Source organism: Rhincodon typus, chromosome 31 (assembly GCF_021869965.1).
Source record: "Rhincodon typus isolate 14 chromosome 31, sRhiTyp1.1, whole genome shotgun sequence".
Lineage (NCBI taxonomy): Eukaryota > Metazoa > Chordata > Chondrichthyes > Orectolobiformes > Rhincodontidae > Rhincodon > Rhincodon typus.
In genome coordinates, this window is record NC_063362.1 from 21517276 (window position 1) to 21539678 (window position 22403).

General features: G+C 41.6%; 1 protein-coding gene across 2 annotated transcripts in view; it reads left to right on the top strand.

Annotated features, from left to right (window-relative positions):
- Positions 1 to 1116: 1116 nt before the first annotated feature.
- The window catches only part of hspb7 (heat shock protein family, member 7 (cardiovascular)), a 25859-nt gene continuing 4572 nt past the window's right edge, over positions 1117 to 22403 (top strand). Inside the window, exons 1-3 of one of the 2 annotated variants that reach the window (XM_048615251.1) lie at positions 1117 to 1204; positions 11766 to 12355; positions 16454 to 16587. In XM_048615251.1, the coding sequence (XP_048471208.1) occupies positions 12157 to 12355; positions 16454 to 16587 (333 nt within the window). In that variant the 5' untranslated portion in view covers positions 1117 to 1204; positions 11766 to 12156. The remainder of the gene's footprint in view (positions 1205 to 11765; positions 12356 to 16453; positions 16588 to 22403) is intronic. The other variant, XM_020517897.2, reaches the window with a different exon arrangement.

The window sequence follows — 22403 nt, forward strand, 5'->3', positions numbered from 1 at the left end:
TTCCTTTCTATCATAAGGTCAGGCGTGGGCTCATTCACTGATGATTGCACAATGTTCAGTACCATTCACAATTCCTCAGATACTGAAGCAGTCCATGTCCAAATGCAATAAAATCTGGGCAATAGCCAGGCTTGGGCTGAAAAGTGGCAAGTAGCATTCATGCCACACAAGTGCTGGTCAATGACCATCTCTGAACGAGAGGCTTTAATCATCAGCCCTTAATATTCAATGGCATTACCATTGTTGAAACATTCGCCATTATCAACATCCTAGGGATTACTACTGACCAGGAACTGAACTGGACAAGACATATTATCTACAAGAGCAGGTCAGAGGCGAGGAATGCTGCAGCCTGTAACTCACCACCTGATACCACACTCTGCACCCCATGAATAAATAAAAGAAGTCTCATTGTCCATCAAGACTACCTTATTTGTGTAATTTTATTTCATTTTCTCTCCCAGTTAAGATGGTTATTCAGGATTCCACAAAGTGGAAGTAAGTTAAAATGCCCAGTGTCATCAGTGTACTAAGATCAGTGCTTATGCTGTGCACTGCACTTGAGAATCACAGACAACTGTGAAATCTGAGATCAGCAGTTTCCTCTGCCCCCCTCAAGGTTTTGGTATTGTGTAAAATATTCACTCCGTCCACCACTGACACTCAGTAGAAGCAGTGTGTACCATTTACAAGATGCACTGCAGAAATTCACTAGAAATCCTTAGACAGCACCTTCCAAACCTGTAAACGTCTCCATCTAGAAGGATAAGGGCAGCAGATATATGGGAATGCCACCCCCTGCAAGCTCCCCTCCAAGCCACTCAACTTCCTGACATGGAAATATATCGCTGTTCCTTCATTGTCTTGGACTGCAGCAGTTTAAAAAGGCAGCTCACTGCCACCATTTTCTCAAGGGCAACTAGGGATGGGCAATAAAAGCTGGCCCAGCCAGCAATGCCTATGCCCCACTAGTGAGTTAAAAAAAGAGGAATCCTGAAAGGGTAGAGTGAAAAAATAGCGTGGTACCTTTATCAAACTGTAACATACATTTCCTAAAAATAACTGCACAAGAATTATTTTGGGCTAACTGATACTACTAAGTCTGCAAAAACATATGAAGGAAAGAGAGAACTGTCCTTGTTGTGCTCCATTCCAGCTTTGGATCCAGAAGCTGTGGTAAGTAGAGACTCAGCAAAAAGCGCAGGTAAGCTCAGGTAAAGTCCTTTTAACTTTCCTCTTAACCTTAGAGCAGTTGAGAAAGTAGTTAGGGGAGTAGCATGATCCTTCTGCAGGATGTAGGAGATCAGGGAGACTTCCATCATCCCTGATGACCACACCCATGGGAAGTGCACCCAGCTGCAGCTCCTGGGAGACCGTGTTAGGGAACTGGAGCTGGAGCTGGATGCACTCAGGATCATCTGAGATGCTAAGCACATCGTAGATTAGAGTTTTAGTGAGGTGGCCGCACCTAAGGTGCAGGCAGAGAGTAGCTGGGTGACCACCAGGAAATACAAAGGGAGTAGGCAGAGATTGCAGGAATCCCCTGTTGGCTGTTCCCCTCGGAAACAGGTATACCGTTTTGGATACTGTTGGGAGAATGACCAATCAGGGGAAAGCAGCAGTAGCCAGGTCAGTGGCACTACAACTGGCTCTGGGGTACAGTGGGAAAGGGTAAAGGTAAACAGGACCTTAGTGATAGGAAACTTGATACTTAGGGGGACAGACAGGAGATTCCGTGGCTGCCAATGGGAATCCAGGATGGTGTGTTGTTTCCCGGGTGCCAGGGTCCGAGATGTCTCAGAGCACCTGCAGAACGTTCTCAAGGGGAAAGGTGAGCAGCCTGAAGTCATTGTGCACATTGGCACAAATGACATGGTACAAATAGGGATGAGGTCCTGGGGACTGATTATAGGGAGTTAGGAAAAAAAATTAAAAACCAGGACTTCGACGACGGCAATCCCTGGATTACTTCAAGTGCCATGTGCTATTGAGGGTAAGAACAGGAGGATGTGGCAGATGAATGCATGGCTAACGAATTGTGCAGGGAGCAGGGATTGAGATTCTTAGATCATTGGGATCTTTTCTGGGGCAGGGGTGACCTATTCGAAAGAGAAGTGTTGCACCTGAACTGGAGCGCGACCAATATCCTGGTGGGCAGATTTGCTAGCGCTACAAGGGTTTAAACTAAATTGGCAAGGGGTTGGGATCCTCAACAGCAGGAAGGCAAGTGCGAGGCTGAAGGAGATACAGAAATCAGAAATAGTAAGTTGAAGAGACAGGTCAGGCTAGAACATGTCAGGGTGCAAGGAATGCCCGTTGGATGAAATTACATCTATTTCAATGCAAGACGGCTGACAGGTATGGCCGATGAACTCAGGGCGTGGATAGGTACATGGGGCTGGGATATTATAGCTGTTACAGAATCATGGCTAAGGGAGAGGCAGGACTGGGAGTTTAATGTGCCAGGGTACAGGTGTTTTAGGTGGGACAGAGGTGGAGGAGAGAGGGGAGGGGAGGGTTGCATTTTTGATTCAGGGGAATATCACAGCAGCAGTCAGAGATTAAATAACTGTGGGATCATCCAATGAGGTTTTCTGGGTGGAACTAAGAAATATGAAGGGATTGTGACATTATTGTGGTTGTACCATAGGCCTCCAAACAATCAACGAGAATTAGAGGAACAAATATGCAGGGAGGCTGGGGAGACTTGCAGAAGCAATAGGGTTGTCCTAGTGGGGGATTTTAATTTTCCTAACATAGACTGGGACTGCCATAGGGTTAAGGGCTTAGATAGGGTGGAATTTGTTAAATGTGTTCAGGAAAGTTTCCTCAAGCAGTATATACAGGGTCCTACTTGGGAAGGGGCAAAACTCTACCTACTCTTGGGAAATAGGGCAGGACAGGTGACTGAGGTGACAGTGGGGGAGCACTTTGGGACCAGTGACCATAGTTCTATTAATTTTAAAATAGTTATGGAGAAGAGCAAAACTGGCCCACAGGTTCAAGTTCTAAATTTGATGGAATTAGACAGGAGCTTGCAGGGATTAATTGGAGTAGTTTGTTTGGAGGCCTTTGGGATTGGGATCACATGGAATCCAAGGAGAGATGGCAAATTGGATACATAATTGGCTTGATGGTAGGAAGCAGACGGTAATAATGGAAGGATGCTTGTTGGACTGGAAGCCTGTGACTAGTGGTATGCCTCAGGAATCGGTCCTGGGCCCAATGCTGTTTGTCATCTATATCAATGATTTGGATGAGAATGTACAAGGTATGATTAGTAAGTTTGCCGATGACACTAAAATAGGTATTGCGGACTGTGAGGAAGGTTATCGGAAATTGCAGCAGGATCTTGATCAGCTGGGGAAGTGGGCCAAGAAATGGCAAATGGAATTTAATATAGATAAGTGTAAGGTGTTGGATTTTGGAAAGTCAAATCAAGGTAGGAGTTTCATGGTGAATGGTCGGGTCCTAAGGAGTGTAGTGGAATAGAGGGACATTGGAGTTCAGGTGCATGGTTCTCTTAAAGTGGAGTCACAGGTAAACATGGCAGTGAAGAAGGCTTTTGACACACTGGCCTTCATCAGTTAGGGCATTGAGTATAGAAGTTGGGAAGTTATGTTGCAGTTGTACATGATGTTGGCAAGGCCGCACTTAGAGTATGGTGTTCAGTTTTGGTCACCTTGCTATAGGAAGGATGTTTTTAAACTGGAAAGAGTGCAGAAGAAATTTACAAGGATGTTGCCAGGACTCAAGGGACTGAGTTATAGGAAGAGGTCAGACAAGCTAGAACTTTTTTCTTTAGAGCATAGGAGACTGAGGAAGGATCTTATAGAAGTGTATAAGATCATGAGAAGCATGGATAGCGTGAATGCACTCAGCCTTTTTCCCAGGGTTGGGGAATCAAGGACTAGAAGGCATTAGTTTAAGGTAAGAGGGGAAAGAATAAATGGGAATCTGAGGGGCAACTTTTTTACATAGAGGGTGGTACACATATGGAATGAGCTGCCAGTGGAAGTGGTTGAGGCAGGTACATTAACAACATTTAAAAGGCATTTGGACAAAAACATGGACAGGAAAGGTTTAGAAGGATATGGGCCGAGTGCAGGGAAATAGGGTTAGTGTGGATGCACATTTTGGTCGGCAAGGACCAGTTTGGCCAAAAGGCCTGTCTCCATACTGTAGGACTCTATGACTCTATAAATCACACACTGCAGAGTCCCAGCTGACTGCCATTCTGACTTGAAACGCAAAAGTTTGTCAGAACAGAGGAAATAACAGAAGGGGTGCGAAATCTTTCATTTTTGAACGCCAATTAAAAAGAAAAAATACAAGATTCACCAAAAACATGGTAGAATGGAACCACAATGTACACAAGTTTCAATAAAATAAAATGGACTTGATAACATTTGGTCCAACACTTTCAGCAGGTGAACAAATGCTTGAGAATTCACATCACGTGAATTCACACCATTCACATGAATATGCAAGGAATGGAGGGATATGGACCAAGGGCAGGCAGAAGGAATTAGTTTAATTTAGTGTCATGTCTGGCACAACATCATGGGCCAAAGAGTCCATTCCTGTGCTGTACTGTTCTATGTTCTATATTGTATTTTCTTTCTGCTCTGTTCGGTTTCTTTATTGAGGGGGAAAAGGGCTTTGGCGTGAATGAGGCTGCAGGGTTTTCCACACAATAACCCAATATCTAGCCTCAATCACCCTGATAGCAAGCGCCTGATTTTTCATGAGACAGATTAAGCACAGAGTCTGACCCCACCTGCATAGTCAAAAAGTCAGTCCTGATTAAAAGGCATGCTAACATGAAAAAACTGACACACACAAGGATGGCTAGAAACAACTGTCATTCTCTTGTTGTTACATTTCATTCCATTGGACACTATTTAACACATTGCAGTGCCTCTTATCAGTTGAGGTTAAGTATATTCAAGTGGAGGGTATTGACAGTCACTTCAGCATATGTAAAGAGACACATGCTGATACAGGGGTGGAGTGGAGTCAGGATATATATTCCTGTTACATTTCAGTCTGTGAATATATCTATTCCCAGTAAAGACTAGTTCTGGTTTCTTCCTTCATCAACTGGCTTTCAGGAGTATGACCTTTCTAACTGAAGGAAATGCTGTATCACTTGATCTTTTGACCATCTCATTTCCATTGGACACCAATATTTTTAGATTATTATCTATTCATCAGACCAAATACCCAAGACTTTGCTCAGGCCTAGTTAGCCTTGTCTGATGAAGGGCAAGTAACAAAATTGGGCAATTTCCTAACTACTGGGTGAGGTAGGTAGATTCAAGGATGGTCATGTTGTGATTAACCTTACAGCATGTTGTGTAATGGATAACCTAAATGTTTATTGTGACAACACCAGCTGCAATTTCATTTGAGGGACTGACAACACCAGCTGCCAACTGCTTAAACCTGTGCTGGTGTTGTGCTGTACAAAGCCTCCATAATGCACAGTTTCTAAACATTTCCAGTGAACTCAAAACCAGTTACCAAAATCCAGTTCTGACAACATCAATGTCAGGTTGTGCCCTCTTCACAGGATAAAACTCACCTTGTCCTACTCCACTCCCCACTTCAGCATTTCCATTTACCCTGTCCACAGCAATCTCTGGCATCAGGTGGCAGGATGAGATGGGTGCCTAGAACAGATATTCTCAAAAGCTGCACTTAAACTGGAATTGAAACCAGGGCCGAATGACAAATGACTTGTGTGCCTGATTTGCAGAATTCCCATAATGGCAAAACACCATAGAGATCATACAGTGTGGAAGCAGGACATTCGACCCATTGAGTCTGCACTGACCCTCCAAAGAGCATCCCACAACGGTGTCACTCCTTACCAGACTGGTTTGACTGAATCTAAGATGGTAAAGTTGCAGTATTTGGCTGCTAAAGCCAAGCAACTCATCTGTCTACCTCATCTGACTTCGAATATAGCATGTAAGTCCATATGCTCAGTGTTGGGCACTTCATTGATTAGCACAAAAACACAACTGAGACCTAACTCTCAATTCAATAGGAAACTTATGTTTTTTATTAAATAACTGCTCACTCAGCACATCTCTTTTCCACACCTCACAATTTCCTTTCTGATGTGTTCTCACAACCATCTTCAGTTTTGTTTCAAAGTTCAGGTGCATTTCTGTTGCATTCTCACATACAGGATCTCAGTGTTTTACAGGCCAGTGGGCAAAAAGCAGGAAGGGCTATTAAGGAAAAACAGTCTCGAAAGACAGAAGTATAGCAGAAGAGGTCTTTAGGAGGTCTTTGAAACAAGGAGCAAAGTAACACGGTTTTTGTAGAGGGATTCAAAGGAGGTGACAGTATGTCTGGTTTTTAACAAGGTCATCAGTTCTGCAAGCAATCCATTCTCAGAGGTCAAGAATATGAGGGACCCTGTGCTCAGAGGCAAACTAGATCCTCACTGATGTGTAACTTAATGTCTGGAATGAAAGAAGGACAATTAATAATTAAACTATTTAAAATGCAAATTGAACAGGAACGTGCACTGCATTGCGTAGCTGGTCTGACCACACTGAGAGAATTTTCACATTAACACCAAATGCAGCATTTTTTCTGGGCCTGTACGCATGATACAACAATGTAGACCAGAGTGGGACTGGGGTTTTGATGAGAGTTGAATGGAGCTGAGAACCAGAATCAACATTATTGCAAAATAAATCAATGGCAGTTTCTTGAAAACAGCAATAAATTTGCAAACTTTCCTTGGTCATCAGCAATCACACCCACCGTTCTGGGTAAGTTTGGGATATTTGTCAGGACTTCAGTGGTCTCCCCTCCAAATTGGGAAAACAAGAAATTTAAAAACTGAGACCGAGCCCACTGACAGGTTTAAAAATGGAAAGCTGAGAGGGGCGAGCAGGATTTTGCCAGACTTGTTTGAATTCTGCAGCATAGCTACAAGCTATTTTATTTAAGTCAAGTCTCACAACACACTGTTATGAGAAATCATGGTATTGCAATAGCGCAGCTAAATTAAATCTTCAGAAAAGCACTGCTGGCACCATGTTGTATGAGCTAATTGGACTCTTGGTCACAATAAGATAGATTTGTTGCCACCATCCTCTTTTTAGATTGGGATCTACAGGGCTGCTTTATCTAATACGGCAGAGGAAAACCACTAGGTAGTCTAATGAGGAGAGGCTGCAGTCTTAAGCAATTGCATGAAAGTAATCATATACATGGCATATTGGTATGATAGACATTTTTCCAAAGATTCTGGGGAGACGTAGATGTTTGTTATGTCTCTTTTGAGATCCAAAGTGGTTCTGCCTTTTACCACCTAAGGTCAGATGACATCATCATATTTGGCGGAGCTCATTGTAGATTTCAACATTAACCCCTCAGAACACACTACACTTTGTATGTGGAAGATTCAATATTTTGTAAAATCCCACCATTCATGAGGGATGCTGTTGCATGTTGGTTAGTCTAGCTTTGCAAAGATTATAGCTAGGTTATGAACATCCGACTTACAAATGTTCGTATTTACAAACACAATCCCATACAGGGTGTGTAAATTTAAAGACTTGACATATGAACATTTCCTGTACTTACAAATGACTGCTTTACAATGTCCTGTTTTGTGCTTGGATTTACGTACATATTGACTCACAAGCACACTCAAGAACAGAACCTATTTGCAATGCAGGAACTGCCTATATTGAGTCTTTGGTATGTTCAAACATTAACTCGTTTATTATATATTAAGGAACTGTGTACAATGTTACACACATATTTTTATTTTGCTGAAACCATGATCATTTTCCCTCCAACTCTCTCAATCATGTCTTCTCTTACGTCATCAACGTGGGACAGTCCCAGACCTTAACCCTTACAAAATGAATACGACATCTCCTCCTCCCAGATCTTCATCCATATTTGCTATATTTATATTTGCATGCTATTCCCACCTCCCCCCCGAGACTCAGACATCATAAACTCAATCCATCAGAAGGCCTCTCCCAGATAGTGTTCATGTCAGGCCAGAAAGGTCAGTTGTACCTCGCTGAATTCTTGTGTCTTGACTTGGACGGACTTCATTCAGATTTGTAGTATTTGTTATTTTGTTAATTTCTGGGTCAATGTCTAGCTCATCCATAGGTATGACTGATTGTCATCTTTATAATAGAAATAAGATCCCTCCCGTTTCTCTATATAGTGTGTATTAAGTAGAATCTCTCTCAAAGGTAACATCTCTGGACAATCACTCCACCCCTGTCTTGGTATCTTACCTATACCTTTTCCCCTTCCACCAACCTGATATGGCACCTCCTGTTATAGAAAGCTGGAAGTTTCACTCTCAAACATTGCTTTTCTAGTAGATGTTGGATGCCCGAGTCAGCCTCTTGTTCAATCCCATTTACCCAAACCCAAGGAACAGATACTCAAGATAGACCCACCTACTTCCTTCTGAAACCTATGAAGTCACTTTATCATTCGCAAGGACACCTTGTTTAATCTTTACTCAGAAAGTTGTTTGACATATGGGACATGAGAAAGAATGTTATCAGTATTAGGAATGGTTTGTTTCAAAGCCTGTATTAGAGATATGTCATTGGAAAAGATTACAGGTCTATGTTGAACTATGGTTGTCAACCCAGCAGACCATTATGGAAATTCTCTTGGTGGGAGAAAGAAAAAATTATTTCTATTGTATTCAATAAAGTCCTTAAGCTTTTATTAAATTAATGGACAATGATTTCTTCCATTCACCTATTAACCCACGTTCACTGACCTACATTGGCTCCAGTCAAACAATAGCTTGATTTTAAATTCTCAGTCTGGATTCCAACTTTCTCTGTAACCTCTTCCATCCCCACAACCCACCGATATATCTCAATCCTCTAATTCTGGTCTTTTGGCACCGCAATTTTAATCACTCCATCGTTATTGGCCATGCCTCCAGTTGCCAAATTCCTGAGCTCTGAAATCCTGTCCCTAACCTTTTTTGCCTCTTTGTCTCAGTCTCCTTGTTTTCCTTAAAATTTGCATCTTTCACCATGCTATTGGTCACCTGTCCTCATACAATATCTCCTTATATGGCTCAGGACCAGAGTTTATTTTGTAATGTTCTTGTGAAAATCATTGGGACTTTTTATTATGTTGAAGGTGCTATATAAATATAAGGTATTGCTGGAGTATTAGAATAGCATATAATTGGCCATCTCAATAGATTAAAGAAGCTTTCTTGAGTGACTCACACTCCAATTGTTACAAAAAGTATATTTTAGATTTATTTCATCCCGTCTCCATTATCCAGAAGCTAATAAAGTCTGGGCTTGAGGTTCCCAGTCAAGAGTTATGCTAAGGTCCTACTTTACTGCTTAATAACCAGATGGCTCTTCCTTTTTTAAAAAAATCCTTATAATAAACTCCACAAATTTGTTTGACCTCAACTTTCAGTATTCCTTGTTTCTGTAATCATGTCAACCATTATGGTGTCAATAAAGGCAACAGGTGTGAATCTTAACACGGTATCATTAGGTAGTATTATTGTGACAAATTATTTCCGAAAGTTAGCTATCATCATGGGTGGAAAGTCAGGGTTAGTACATCTACATGGGCGTGGATACCATTAAAATGGCAAATGCCTCAGCAATGTCATTAATTGAAGTCAAATGAAAAGAATTTAAATGAGTAGGTAAAATAGGCTACCAATTCACAGCCACTCATTTTTCATAAAAGCAACATGCTATGGATGCCCGTTATCTGTGACCAACACTTCCGGGAGTCCATGTATTGCAAAAGATGCATGCAGGTTTTCTACCGTCGTCCCCGTGTTTGATGGATGAGCGCTTTGAATTGGCATCCACAATGACTAAGAACATCAAGCCCATGAAAGGACCTGAATAGTCAATGTGTAACCGAGTCCAGGGTTTACCCAGCCATTCCCACGAACGAGGGGCAGCTGCTGTAATTTCCATCCTTGTTGGCACTCTTGGCAGTGCCCCACCAACACAGCTGTGTCTGCTTCGAATCCTGGCCATCAGACATAACTTCTTGCCAACATCTACATTTTGTAAACCCCTGGATGACCCTGGTGGAGTCCTGCCAGTATCTGATGGCAACCTTTGCTTGGGATAATCGCTGTTGCTCACCGCAATAATTTGCCATCCTCTACTGTGATCTGGCTTCTCCAGGTCAAAAAATTATTTCAGTTCTGGTGTGATGGCCCTTTGGACCTTTCTTTCACACAACGAACATATTGTGGGTGGTGAAAATCTGAACTAAAAAGAGAAAATGATGAAGACACTCAGCAGATCTGGCAGCATCTGTGGAGTGAGAAACAGAGTTAATGTTTCGAGTCCAGTAAGACTCTTCTTCAGCCAATTTTATACAACTGCTGAAGCCAAATTTAACCACCAATGTCTAGATCACTGTTCTGTGTGCTCTCTAACAGTCTTGTTCACAACTTTTATCGAACAGCAATGGACTGTCTAGCCAGCAGCAAAGAACAACTTTAGTTTCAGCAGCTTTGCCTTGCACTGTGGTGACCTTCTTCACATATCTTGACTGCCTCTTCTTACTCTGGTAATATGAAGCCAACAAACTAAATCCGTATTAGATCACCTACTTCTGTTAAGGAAGAAGAGAAGCTCAGTCTGACCCTACTCTTTGCCCTCTCATTAACAAGTCACTGCATCCTGAAATCTAACGGAGCTCTAGCTATATACTAGCACATATTCAAAATCAATGTTTCCTGAAAAGTCCGATCAGATATGTTAAAAAATTGAAAATATTTTGAATGCTGTTGAGCATTATGCTTATCATTAGCCTATTTTTTATGTTTCTCCCAGTTTCCCTTGAAGTTTTTTTCTTCTTTCACTCCAGCAACAGCAATACAGGAGATTGTGTCATTCACCAAATCGCTGGGAAGATATGGTTTACTCACAATTACAAGTTCAGATTATCTTAAAATGTCAAAGACTGCATGCACACTTCCATTCTCATTAACCTAATCTTCTCCATTTAACCAGATCTGTTGGGAAGAGGTAAGTTTAAAGTGGAGTTTTGTTGTCCAATACCCATCCATTTTTCCTGCATCTCTTTGAAGAAAAGCTGTGTTTCCTTAGCAGTGAACTCTACCTGTGAACTAAACCCAAGTCAGTGTGATCAGAGTACTCAGGGTCAATAGTCACATGGCACCAGGTTATAGTTCAACAGGTTTATTTGAGATCACAAGTGCTGCTTCTTCATCAGGCAAGTGACTTCATCTGATGAAGGGGCAGTACTTCAAAAGCTTGTGACTTCAAATAAATCTGATGGACTATAACCTGGTTTCATGTGACTTTTGATCTTGTCCACCCCGGTGCAACACCAGCACCTCCACATCAAGAATATTCAAATCCAGCTTCACAAAGGCCAGGATTCATAACCCCAATTTTAACTCATTTCTAACCCATTGTCATACATTAAGATCCAAGTTCAAATCCACCTTCTGAGAGATACCACATTAATTTTCCTGTGTTGGATTGCTTTAAGCACAAGCCAACTGGAAATGATAAGGTTTCTGATCATTTGTAAAACATCCAGGACAAAACAACCATATGTTTTACATTCTGCTGTATTTTATAGGGGCTGTTTAAATGAATTGAAATGTTCCTTCGTTAACTCAATGCACAATCATTTATGTCCAAAATGTCACTTGAATCATTCTAATTGTTCCCAAACTAGTGCTTCAAGTCTAAATAAAGCTTTTTTTCCAGTTTCAGGACAGCAGAGCTGCAGCTTTAACAAGAATTACAGTGCTGGAGTCAAATTGCTTTTTTAAGTTCTCCGTCGAACTGAGCTGGAATGTTTGCTATGAGAACACATTCCTGATCACTCCATTTGTTTGGAGGACTCTGACGACCTTTCATCTGTTAGAATTTTCACAACTGCATGCCTGATGTGGCCAGAGCTAAAATTAACGTCAAAATTTGACTTTGGCAGTCAGACGCATTGGCAGGAGTCTGTATAAAAGCAGAGTAGAATACAATCGGAGCACAAAAGACGATTTGGTCTTTGGAAGCTTATCCAATATTTCCTGGCCATCCAGGGGTGCTAGAAAGGAGCTGGTGAAGTAGAATTTTGAGATTTAAAGTGTATCTGCCTTCCATGAGTGTAAAATCCTGTACTGCCTTCAGATCTGAGCGTTGCTTTCATCAGAACACCACTTCCTCCTCTTCTTCTTCGAGTCCGGCTTTGGATCAGTACATGGATAAATCAAGAGGTCTCTTTGGGGACGAGTTCGAGAAGTCCTCAATCCTCCATGGAAACTTTTTGAGGCCCCGGAGTGAGCAACTTGGATATTCAGGTAAGTGCAATCTGCCCAGAGCAATGAATTCTGTAGTCACTTTTATTAACACCAGAAATTGAATGGGTCTCCTTGTTTAATTAGTTAAAGAGATGTCGCTGTTTAAAATTTGAAATTGTGTCTTGCATCTGAAAAGAATTCACATGGAAATTTGAAATAATTCTGCAAAAACAGAAAATAATGATCAATAAATCTCAGAAAAGTGGAGTCATTATGACCTACTGTGCAATGATATTCCCCAGGCAACTATAATTGCATGCCAGTTAAATACATTGAAGTGAAGATAGAAATGTAAATGAAGAAGATAAAGTTAATTGAAAGTACTTTGCAAAATTTAAATTAATTTATACTTTGAAATGGATGGCCATACATTAGATTATTTTGGAACTGTGCATTTAGCTGAATGTGTGGTTATGCAACTGTATTTATATTAAATTAATTGTCTAAATCCATATAGGGAACAAACTAAGACACATAAAAGTGAGAACAGAATAAGAATAAATTCTACCTTTTGTATACTAATCACGGGACAGGAAGCTTACTAGGGTGCAAAACTAATTGACATTTAGAAAACTAACAAGTCCCATACTAGAGCAGCAGATTGAGAAAGCACAGAGGAACACCTCACGGTAAAAATCTTTCAACTGCCTTGGGTTAATTTAGCACAGTTCTGTATTACTGTCTCAACCTTGGGATGACATTCCAAATTTTAAGACAATGACAATGATTAAAATGCTTGTCTTGAAACTCTTTTTGTGGGATTGCGGATGCCAGTGAATATACCAACTCTAAAAAATTACCTAATTTGTTTTTTCACATTTCTTGTTTGGATGTTTACCTTTCAGCAATTAAACTCAAATGTTATCTGATATAATACAGTCAGATGTGTATCCTTCTAATGGTCAAGTGTAAAAATTACATATTGATCCACAAACATCTCCCTTAAACTGTGCTTATCGAAACTATGATAATGCATTAAACTTATTCGTATCACATGATAGTAAAAACATTTGAAAATCTCAAGTATATTTCAAAAGTCGTGATATTTGATCGCTATGATCAATCTGTGTCACTGATGTTTAAAGCTCGTGCTCAGATTATCAAGGTTACAGATGACAACATGTATAAAGAATGATCCAATAAAGATCGAGTAACCTCATACAAAATCCCAAGAGTTCAGAAGTTGTTCAGTGTATTTTATCCACAGACATCCACACAGAGAAAGCTATTAGCATGAAGTAAATATAACAGGAAAAGTAAATAAAAAGAAACGTATTGAGAAAAAGGAGCACCCCTCTGGGCTCAGTGAGTGAGTTCACTGTGTACTGTGTGTAATCACACAGAGCGGCTAGGTACCATCTAGTTCAACCTCCGGTGTGTTCTTCTTCTTCTGTTGTCTGCATGAAGAGAGGTCTGACCCACACAGCACCATGACCTCCACCACCTGTAAGCCCCAAATCTACCCCAGCCAGAACAGGAATCGAACACCATGCTGTGAGCTCCAATCTGATCCACACTGGTCTTCCAGCCAATGGAGATAACCGTTGTCATGACCATGGATCATAGCCCTGGATCATCAATGGACATGTCAAGCTTTAATTCCAACTTGCTTTTTTTTTAAAAATGAAAACGATACAAATAAAATGACGGTGGATATAAATTCAGCGGCTGCCTGGAGAGAGACCATGGAATGTCACTCCTATCAAGGTGTCAAGGAAGCTTCAAAAGGATGAATTTAAAAGGGAGAAATGCTCTACAAACTGAACTGTTACCTCCTGAAAGTTATCTCAGACTGTGAATGTAGTGGGAGGAAGGATAGCAGTCTGGGTGAGAAACATGGTTTGGGTCTTCCCTTTCAAGAATACTCAGGGTTAGGGGCTTCAGCTCTGGGCTGTGTGCATTAGTGGCCTGACATTGTAGTGTATGGATAAATGTGCTGTGAAAGTCACAGTTTTGAGTATAGCCATTAAACACCTCTGAACTGAAAGTAAAGAAAGGGAGAATAATCTCTCTTAATCTGAATGCTGCCAGTCAGCTACTGTTGAAAGGAACCAGGACAAATGAATCTCAATCAACCTACAATGTCAAGAATTTCAAATTGACTGCCAAACGGTAACTACTGGTATTGGTGCTAGTGGCTACTCGAACGCGACTGGTAACATCCATTGTAACGGCTGCAACATTTTATTGTCCACTTTTCACAAACGACACAGAAGCTAAGTTGTATATCTTTTTAAAAATATTATTATTGTCTGGACTCACTTCTTATTCCTAAACTGTGTGCATGCATTGTTATTTCTTCCTGCATTTAATAACGAATAAACTCATGCTATTGTTAACTTAAGAAAACCTGGTTAAGGTGGCTCTTTTCAAACTGCGAATTGATTTGGGAGAAAGACATTCACAAGGAAGGAGGCCTTTTAAAATTAACTTTGTCGTGACCAAATGAGGAATCGGGTAAATAAAGAAGGGAGACCGTTCATCTCTCCTCACCTGGGATCTTAACAATTTGGGATATCCCATCTGGAACTGTAATAATTTAGGGAAACTGGATCTGGTCATAACACTGCCCCATCACCCCCCACAACCCGCATCCCCACAGCCCAAGAATTCCAAGTTGCTATGGCAATGTACTTTTCTATACATGGAGCTATGAGTAGTGATGGTAGAGGTTCAGACTTCCTTACTATCAAATGGCTGGCTAGGAATCTCTCCTGCTCTTCCTGCCATTGCCGTTGGAAGGATTTACAACTTGATCCTACTTGTTATGAACACATCTCCTTTGGTCATCAAGAATTGGAGGGCCCTTTCAACCTGGACTGTCTGACTCAAAGACAGGAACACTAGCCACTTTATCAGCAGACCTCCTCATGTGTTGTTAGCCAGTCTCACTAGCGATGGTGATGGAGTTATTACAATTAGCATCCTTTTCTTCAGCAAGTGATGAACAGGTGCAGGGGTTTATGGAAAACAAGCCAAAATTTCTACCCCTGACCTCTTTCTTACGACCCTAGCAGAGGAGTACATTGTGGATGGCAGATCGAGTCAGATGAAATCCGTGAGATAGCAAGAACTGCAGATGTTGGAGTCAGAGATAACCCACCGTAGAGCTGGATGAACACAGCAGGCCAAGCAGCAAAGCTGACGTTTCACGTCTGAAATTCTGAAGAAGGGTCCTGACCCGAAATGTCAGCTTTCTTGTTCCCTTGACACTGCCTGGCCTGCCCTGTGTTTCTCCAGCTCCACACTTTGTTATCAGATGAAATCAGCCTTGTATTTCAATATCTCAATGTTTAGGTTTACACACGAATGCCATTTTGGTGAGATATTGGATGTTTGCCAGCATCAGTTCAGGCACATTAAACTACTTGCAGAAAAGGAGGTGGGGGCTATGAAGTTTAAAAAATATATAAAATACATATAACGATTTCAGAAGAGTGATAATGAGAAAGATAATGAGAAACTACGAGATAGACAGGAACAAGTAAATAAATACATGTTAGTAAGAAAACAGTTTTTAATTGACCAGACCTTATTATACTGCTGTACTTTGTTTAATTTTCTGTGTTTGTGGATGCAAGTTGTTGGATTACAGATTGTTTATCTACATCTTATCTCTGCAGCAGTCTGTATCTGTTGTAGCATAGCGGATTCCTTTAAAGGCTCCCGAATAAGATTTGGATAACTCATATTCTAAATGTAACTCCCTACTCACTTCTTGGCATACAGCCTCATCAGCTTGAGAAGTGTAAGCAGCCCATAATAAGCCTGCAGCTGGAATGTTAATAGGATGGAAAAGGTCACTCCGCTGCTTTTGAATTAAAAGTGTCTGGGCACGATAATGACTCATGCATTTTAACATATTGCTGTAGATATCTTTCACATGTTGGATACCAGAGTGTCAGCTTGGCTTATCATAGCACTTATATAGAATTGACTCAAGCGTTAATTTTCAATGACTAAGCAACTACATGGGACTGCATCCCATTAGAATGGAAGCCATCCAACCCTCCAACTTATGCAATAGTATACATTACTCACATTGCCAAATGCAAACATAGCTGATGGGATTGTTCAATGTGTTTTCCCCCAAAATAGGCCGCCCCGGAAGTATGGGGAATGTAAAGACCATGGGAGACAATTACCAGTTCACAGTAGATGTGAGTGACTTCTCACCTGAAGATATTATTGTTACCACCTCTAATAATCAGATTGAAGTTCATGCTGAAAAGGTAAGGTACCATTATCAAGCCTTGTTTCATAACTTGTATCGTCTAGCGTACAGTTGAACATCTTCAAACCACCATATCCCAGTTTTCTGGTCACAAGGAAGCTTTTCCCCTCAGTTCAACGGAGGTTGTTGCAAGAGTCTTATCATCTGTGAAAATAAATATTTGCATTTATACAGCATCTTTCATGACATGTCAACGGTACTGTCCAGCCAATAACATACTATGGAAGTGCAGATTCTGTTATAGTATAGGAAACACGGCAGCCAATTTGCACACAGCAAACTCCTTCAAACAGCAACGTGATCATTACTAAATAATCTATTCTGTGTGATTGATGTTAACTGAAAGAGAAATATCGGCCAGGACTCTGTTTATTATTCTTCAAAATTGTTTCATGGTCTCTATTACACCAACTGAGAGAGCAGAGAGGACTTCTGTTTAATGCCTCATCTAAAAGGAATCTCCAACAGCGCAGTACTCCCTCAGCATTGCAGTGAAATGTCAGCTTGAATTTTGTGCTCAGGTCTCGGGTGTGGGACTTCACTTCTGACTCATTGGACTGATTCCTGTGCCCTCATGTGGTGGATTTGTGCTGGGGGGGCATTTAATCGGGCAGGAGGGTGGCAAGTGGGTACACTGCCAACTTCGAACCTCCACCTCAATTCAGTCCAAGGTGAAAAGGCACAGAGATGGCCTTTGTGCCCTGCTGCCCATTAAGACCCTTACATGGGCTCTTGGCACTGCTACTGGTATTAACCCAACAGTGGTCTTTCGGTTTGCCATGCAGCATGCACAACAGGCAAACCCTGGCCGGCTTTCTGATCAGAACAATATCAGTGGGGAATACCTCATTCAATGATGCTCAGTGCCTGATCGAAGGACCCAGCATTGGGAAGGAGCAGGGAATCCACTTGGAGTTGCTCCCAGCCCTTGCTGCACTTCCCGCAGCCACAACCCAAACCCTCTCCTGCCACCTTCTACCAATGACTTTGGTCCTGGCCCTTGGGTAGGTGCCGTTCCAGCAGAAGTCACCAATCTCTCGTCAGTGGGCAGGGTACAGCTCCTGAGGCCTGGTGTTGTCAAGCCTGCAGGATTAGCCTGGAGTTTCTCCACACATTGAAGATCGATCTCCAAGAAACTGGTGTGTGCATTCCTTGAAAAATCATAGCAGTGTTATATAGATTGTGTTTCTTTTGTCATATACTTTCAACCTCTCCTTTTAACAGATACAAAAATATTGAAAATAGAGGGAGGAAGAGGCTGTTTGGAAGACAGTCAAGCATCACACAATCAGTTAATGAGTCTTTTTGCATTTCAGTTGGCATAGGATAAGCATGAGGATGCAAGTGTTGTCCAATTACTGGCTGGAATGTGGGGGAAATCACGTCAGAAAACCTCCAGGAATAGGTTTAAGCACAGCAGGCAGCCCTAGTGGGCTCCTAACTCCAGAGAATGGCCCAGAGGCCTATTGAGGGCCTAATTAGCATTTAATACAGGTGACCCCAGAGAGAGATGACCTGGGGTGTCATCAGCTCACTGAGCAAATGATTTCATTTCCCAAGCTGAACAGCTATTGCAGATTGTGTTAGGAAGCAGAGATTGTTTTGCAAAAAAACCAGCCATCATTTTGTTCATGACTGTTGGACTGAAATTTAAGATTTTTGTCCTGCAGCTCCAATTATTTGATGGCCAAGTCCCCCATTACTGGCACCAAGATTCTGCCTCGGGATGAGTGTACAGTCCCCAGTGGTACGTGGCATGGTTAAAAAGTTGTCCATCGTGAAAATTTCTCCACAATCCACGTTACCCTCCTGCAATGAGTTTAATTCACATTAGATTTTAAACAACGTTAGTCAGATCTTGGACTGAACCAGGGCCACGTCCTTTTTCTTCTACATACTGGAAGTTAAGGAAAGACAGATGTGTTGGATTTCATCACTTCTAAAAGTAACTCTGATGTTCAGCACACTTGCCACTTAAGTAAGGCCTAAACTTGCTCAATCTCAACTCTTCATCCCAGCAACTAATATGACAAGGTCAGCCTCAACACTGGATTTCATTCTAAGATTTGCACATCCTAAACAGATTTGAAGCTATTTTCAGCTTAAAAAGAGACTTGTTTAGCACAAATGTCAAATATCCATATAATCAAGGATACAGCACAGAAGGCAGACACTTTGGGCAATCACGGCCAATCTTTGAAAGAATTAACTGTTAATCTCACTCCCCTGACAAAGACTTCCTGTCAAGTACTTAGTTAACTCCCTTTTAGATGGTTGCAATTAAATCTGTATCCACTATTCTTTCAGGTAGTACATTCCAGATCATCACAACTTGCTGCATTCCATAAAATGGCGTTCCTTCATCAAAATAGGTTTCAGAGATCTTTTGTCATCTTCTCATTTTACACAAAACAGCAGATAATGCTGCCATCCTGCGAAAATCTACAAAGATCTTCTCCGTGCTGTATCAATAAATTAACGTCTAATCTGCTTCACTGCTACACACCAGCCCAGTAGCTTACTCTACAATTTCAGGTCAAGCCCAGCTCCTGGTGATTCCATACCTGCACCAAATGTGAGTGGATATCAACCAGGAGGTGCAGAAAGGTTGTGCAGTAAAGAGCATATCTCCTGGAGGGAAGGTCCAGTGAGGTAAACTTACAGACTTGAATTTTGGAGCAGGGGTGAAGCCCCCATGATCTATTGCTCGGTCTTCTCGAAGAGCATTTTAACAGTCAAAGCCACACTCGTATGTACAAGCTCTGGGTGTGCCAGCATTCCCAGGCAAAAACACAAGAGTAATTAGAAAGCTGGATGGATACACAATTTTTCTCTCTTGGGATGCATCTCCCTCTATTCAAATCCTGAAATTGCCCCACGGTTTCTCCCGTATTCTTTACATATGATGTTCCTTCTTGAGAAAACTTACACTTGCTCTCAAAATTATTTTATATGCTTGTCAGGTTGTTCCATTCAACTATCAATCATTGTGATTAATTTCTTCTTAGTATCTGTTTTAAATTTTTGTTTCTTTAATTTAAACGTATTTCCATTTTTTCTGGTCCTGTTTATCCAGCTTAGTACTCTTGGGTTACCTTATCTCCATAATTTGATATTTTATTCACCTGAATGAAGTCTCTCCCTAAGCTGCATTTAACCTGAGTTTCAATGTTTTAAGAAACCGGTCATAATCCTGAAACAGTTGCGTTACAATTTAATGTAAATAACTCATGGCCTTTGAATGAATAAATCTCTTCAGGGAAGGGTATCTATTACTGTTTCTTGGTGAGACTTACATACGATTCTCTTTTTTAAAAATTTGTTCATGGAATGTGGGTATTGTTGGCGAGGCCAGCATTTACTGCCCATCCCAAATGGCCCAGAGGGCATTTAAGAGTCAACCACTTTGCTGTAGGTCTGGAGTTACATGTAGGCCAAATCAGGTAAGGACAATAGATTTCCTTCCCCAAGGGACAACAGTGAAGCAGCAGGGTTTTTATGACAATCGATGAGGGTTATACGGTCATCATTAGACTAGCTTTTATTCAAGCTTTATATAGATATAGAATCCACACAACGTGGAAACAGGCCATTCGGCCTAACAAGACCACACCAACCCTCCAAAGAGCATTCCACCCAGACCCATCCCCTAACCCTATCCTTGTAACCCTGCATTTCCCGTGGTTAATGCACGTAATCTACACATCCCTGAACACTATGGGTAATTTAGCACAGCCAATCCACCTAACTTGCACATCTTTGGACTAATGAATTCAAATTTCACCATCTTGGTAGGATTTGAATACATGTCCACAGAATATTAGCTGGGGTTCTTGATTACCAGTACAGCAATTTTACCCACAAGCCATCACCTCCCCATCTGAGATGGGCTGGCAAGCTACTGATTTATAGAAATAAAATTGTTTGAAGAAAGCTCACAAAGGGAGTTGGGGATACTTGTGAAACACAGAAAGCTAGCACACAGGTGCAGCAGGTAATCAGGAACGCTAATGGAATGTTGGTCCTTATTCTAAGGGTGTTGGAGTATAAGAGTAGGGAAGTCTTGCTGCAAACGTACAAGGTGCTGGTGAGACCAAATTTGGAGTACGGTGAGCAGTTTTAGTGTCCCTTATTTAACAAAAGATATCATTTCATTGGAGACAGTTCAGAAAAGGTTCACTAGCATGATCCCTGGCATGGAGGGATTGTCTTATGAGCAAAGATTAAGCAGGTTGGGACTCTACTTTCTGGAGTTTATAAGAATGAAAGGTGATCTTATTGAGACATATAGGATTCTTAAGGGGCTTGGAAGGGTAAATGCTGAGAGGATGCTTCCTTTAAGGCGGAGTCTAGGGCCAGAAGGCATTGTCTCAGGCACAGTGGCTCAGTGGTTAGCACTACTGCCTCACAGCGCTGGGCATCTGGGTTCAATTCCAGCCTTGGGTGACTGTCTGTGTGGAGTCTGCACATTCTCCCTGTCTCTATGTAGATTTTGTCAAGGTGTTCCAGTTTCCTCCCACAGTCCAAAGATGTGTGTGTTAGATGGATTGACCATACTAAATTGCCACATAGTGTCCAGGGATGTACAGGCTGGTGGATTAGCCACAAGAAATGCAGGATGGGGTGAAGGTCTGGGTGGGATGCTTTTCAGATGGTGGGTGCAGACCCGATGGGCTGAAGGGCCTCCTTCAGCACTGTAGGAACTCTATAAAGGAGCATCAATTTAAGATTGACATGAGGAAGAATTTCTTCTCTCATAGGGTTGTGAGTCTTTGGAAATCTTTGCCACCCACAGCTGTAGGGGCAGAGTTCTTGTGTATATTTAAGGCTGAAATAGATTCTTGATCAGTAGAGGAATCAAGGGTTATGGGAAAGGGCAGGATAATGGACATGCGGAGTGTCAGATAAGTCATGGATCCTATTGAATGGCAGAGCAGACTCGATGGGCTGAATGGCCTACTCCTGCTCCTATTTCTTACGGTCTACTACATTTGAAAAATATATTCTTAGCACATGAACAACATCAACAAGGCAATATTCATTGTGCAGCCAGCCCCCGTTTCTCTGGGGGTATTAAAACTTGACCAAGCACACAGCGTGAGGCTGAGATCAAATGAAATTTAGAATAGTCCTGTCACCTCCTGAATTACATTAATGAAAGAGCCGGTTATCCACATCCCAACCCCTCACAGTCCATAAAAACGTCAGATCCACAAACCAACGTCATTACACCAGTCTGGGATTTTAAGGACAGTTAAGGTGCCAAAATCAGAGGCTTATCTAGCATTTTGAAAAAAAATCATGCTTACTATTTCAAGCTATCGAGCTGGTTAAAGATCCAATTAACTATAACTGTTTTTGTCGCACACACCATTTCTCAGTAATCAGATGGGAAAAAGTTTGGGAGTAACTTGCTCCATTTATGAGGATGCAACTCTAGTGTGATTGAAAAGGCCTACATGTGGGACTACAGTTACATGTAGCAGCAGAGCCTGCCGCTAAATGTGGCAGCGCAAGTTATTATTAGATGTTATTTATTCACTGTTTTTAGGTTATCATCACAAATAAGGAGAGAGTTAAAGGGTAGAGGTCTTTGAATTGGTGGCAGTGATTGACTTTCAGTTTGCAGCCTAACCCCTCTCCCACCTGATACCTGGCCTAGCTGCATAATTGAGTGCGGAATCTCCAATCCGAACACAAATTGTGCCCGAGATAGTAGGAACTGCCGATACTGGAGTCTGAGATAACAAGGTGTAGAGCTGGATGAACACAGCAGGCCAGGCAGCATCAGAGGAGCAGGAAAGCTGACGCTTT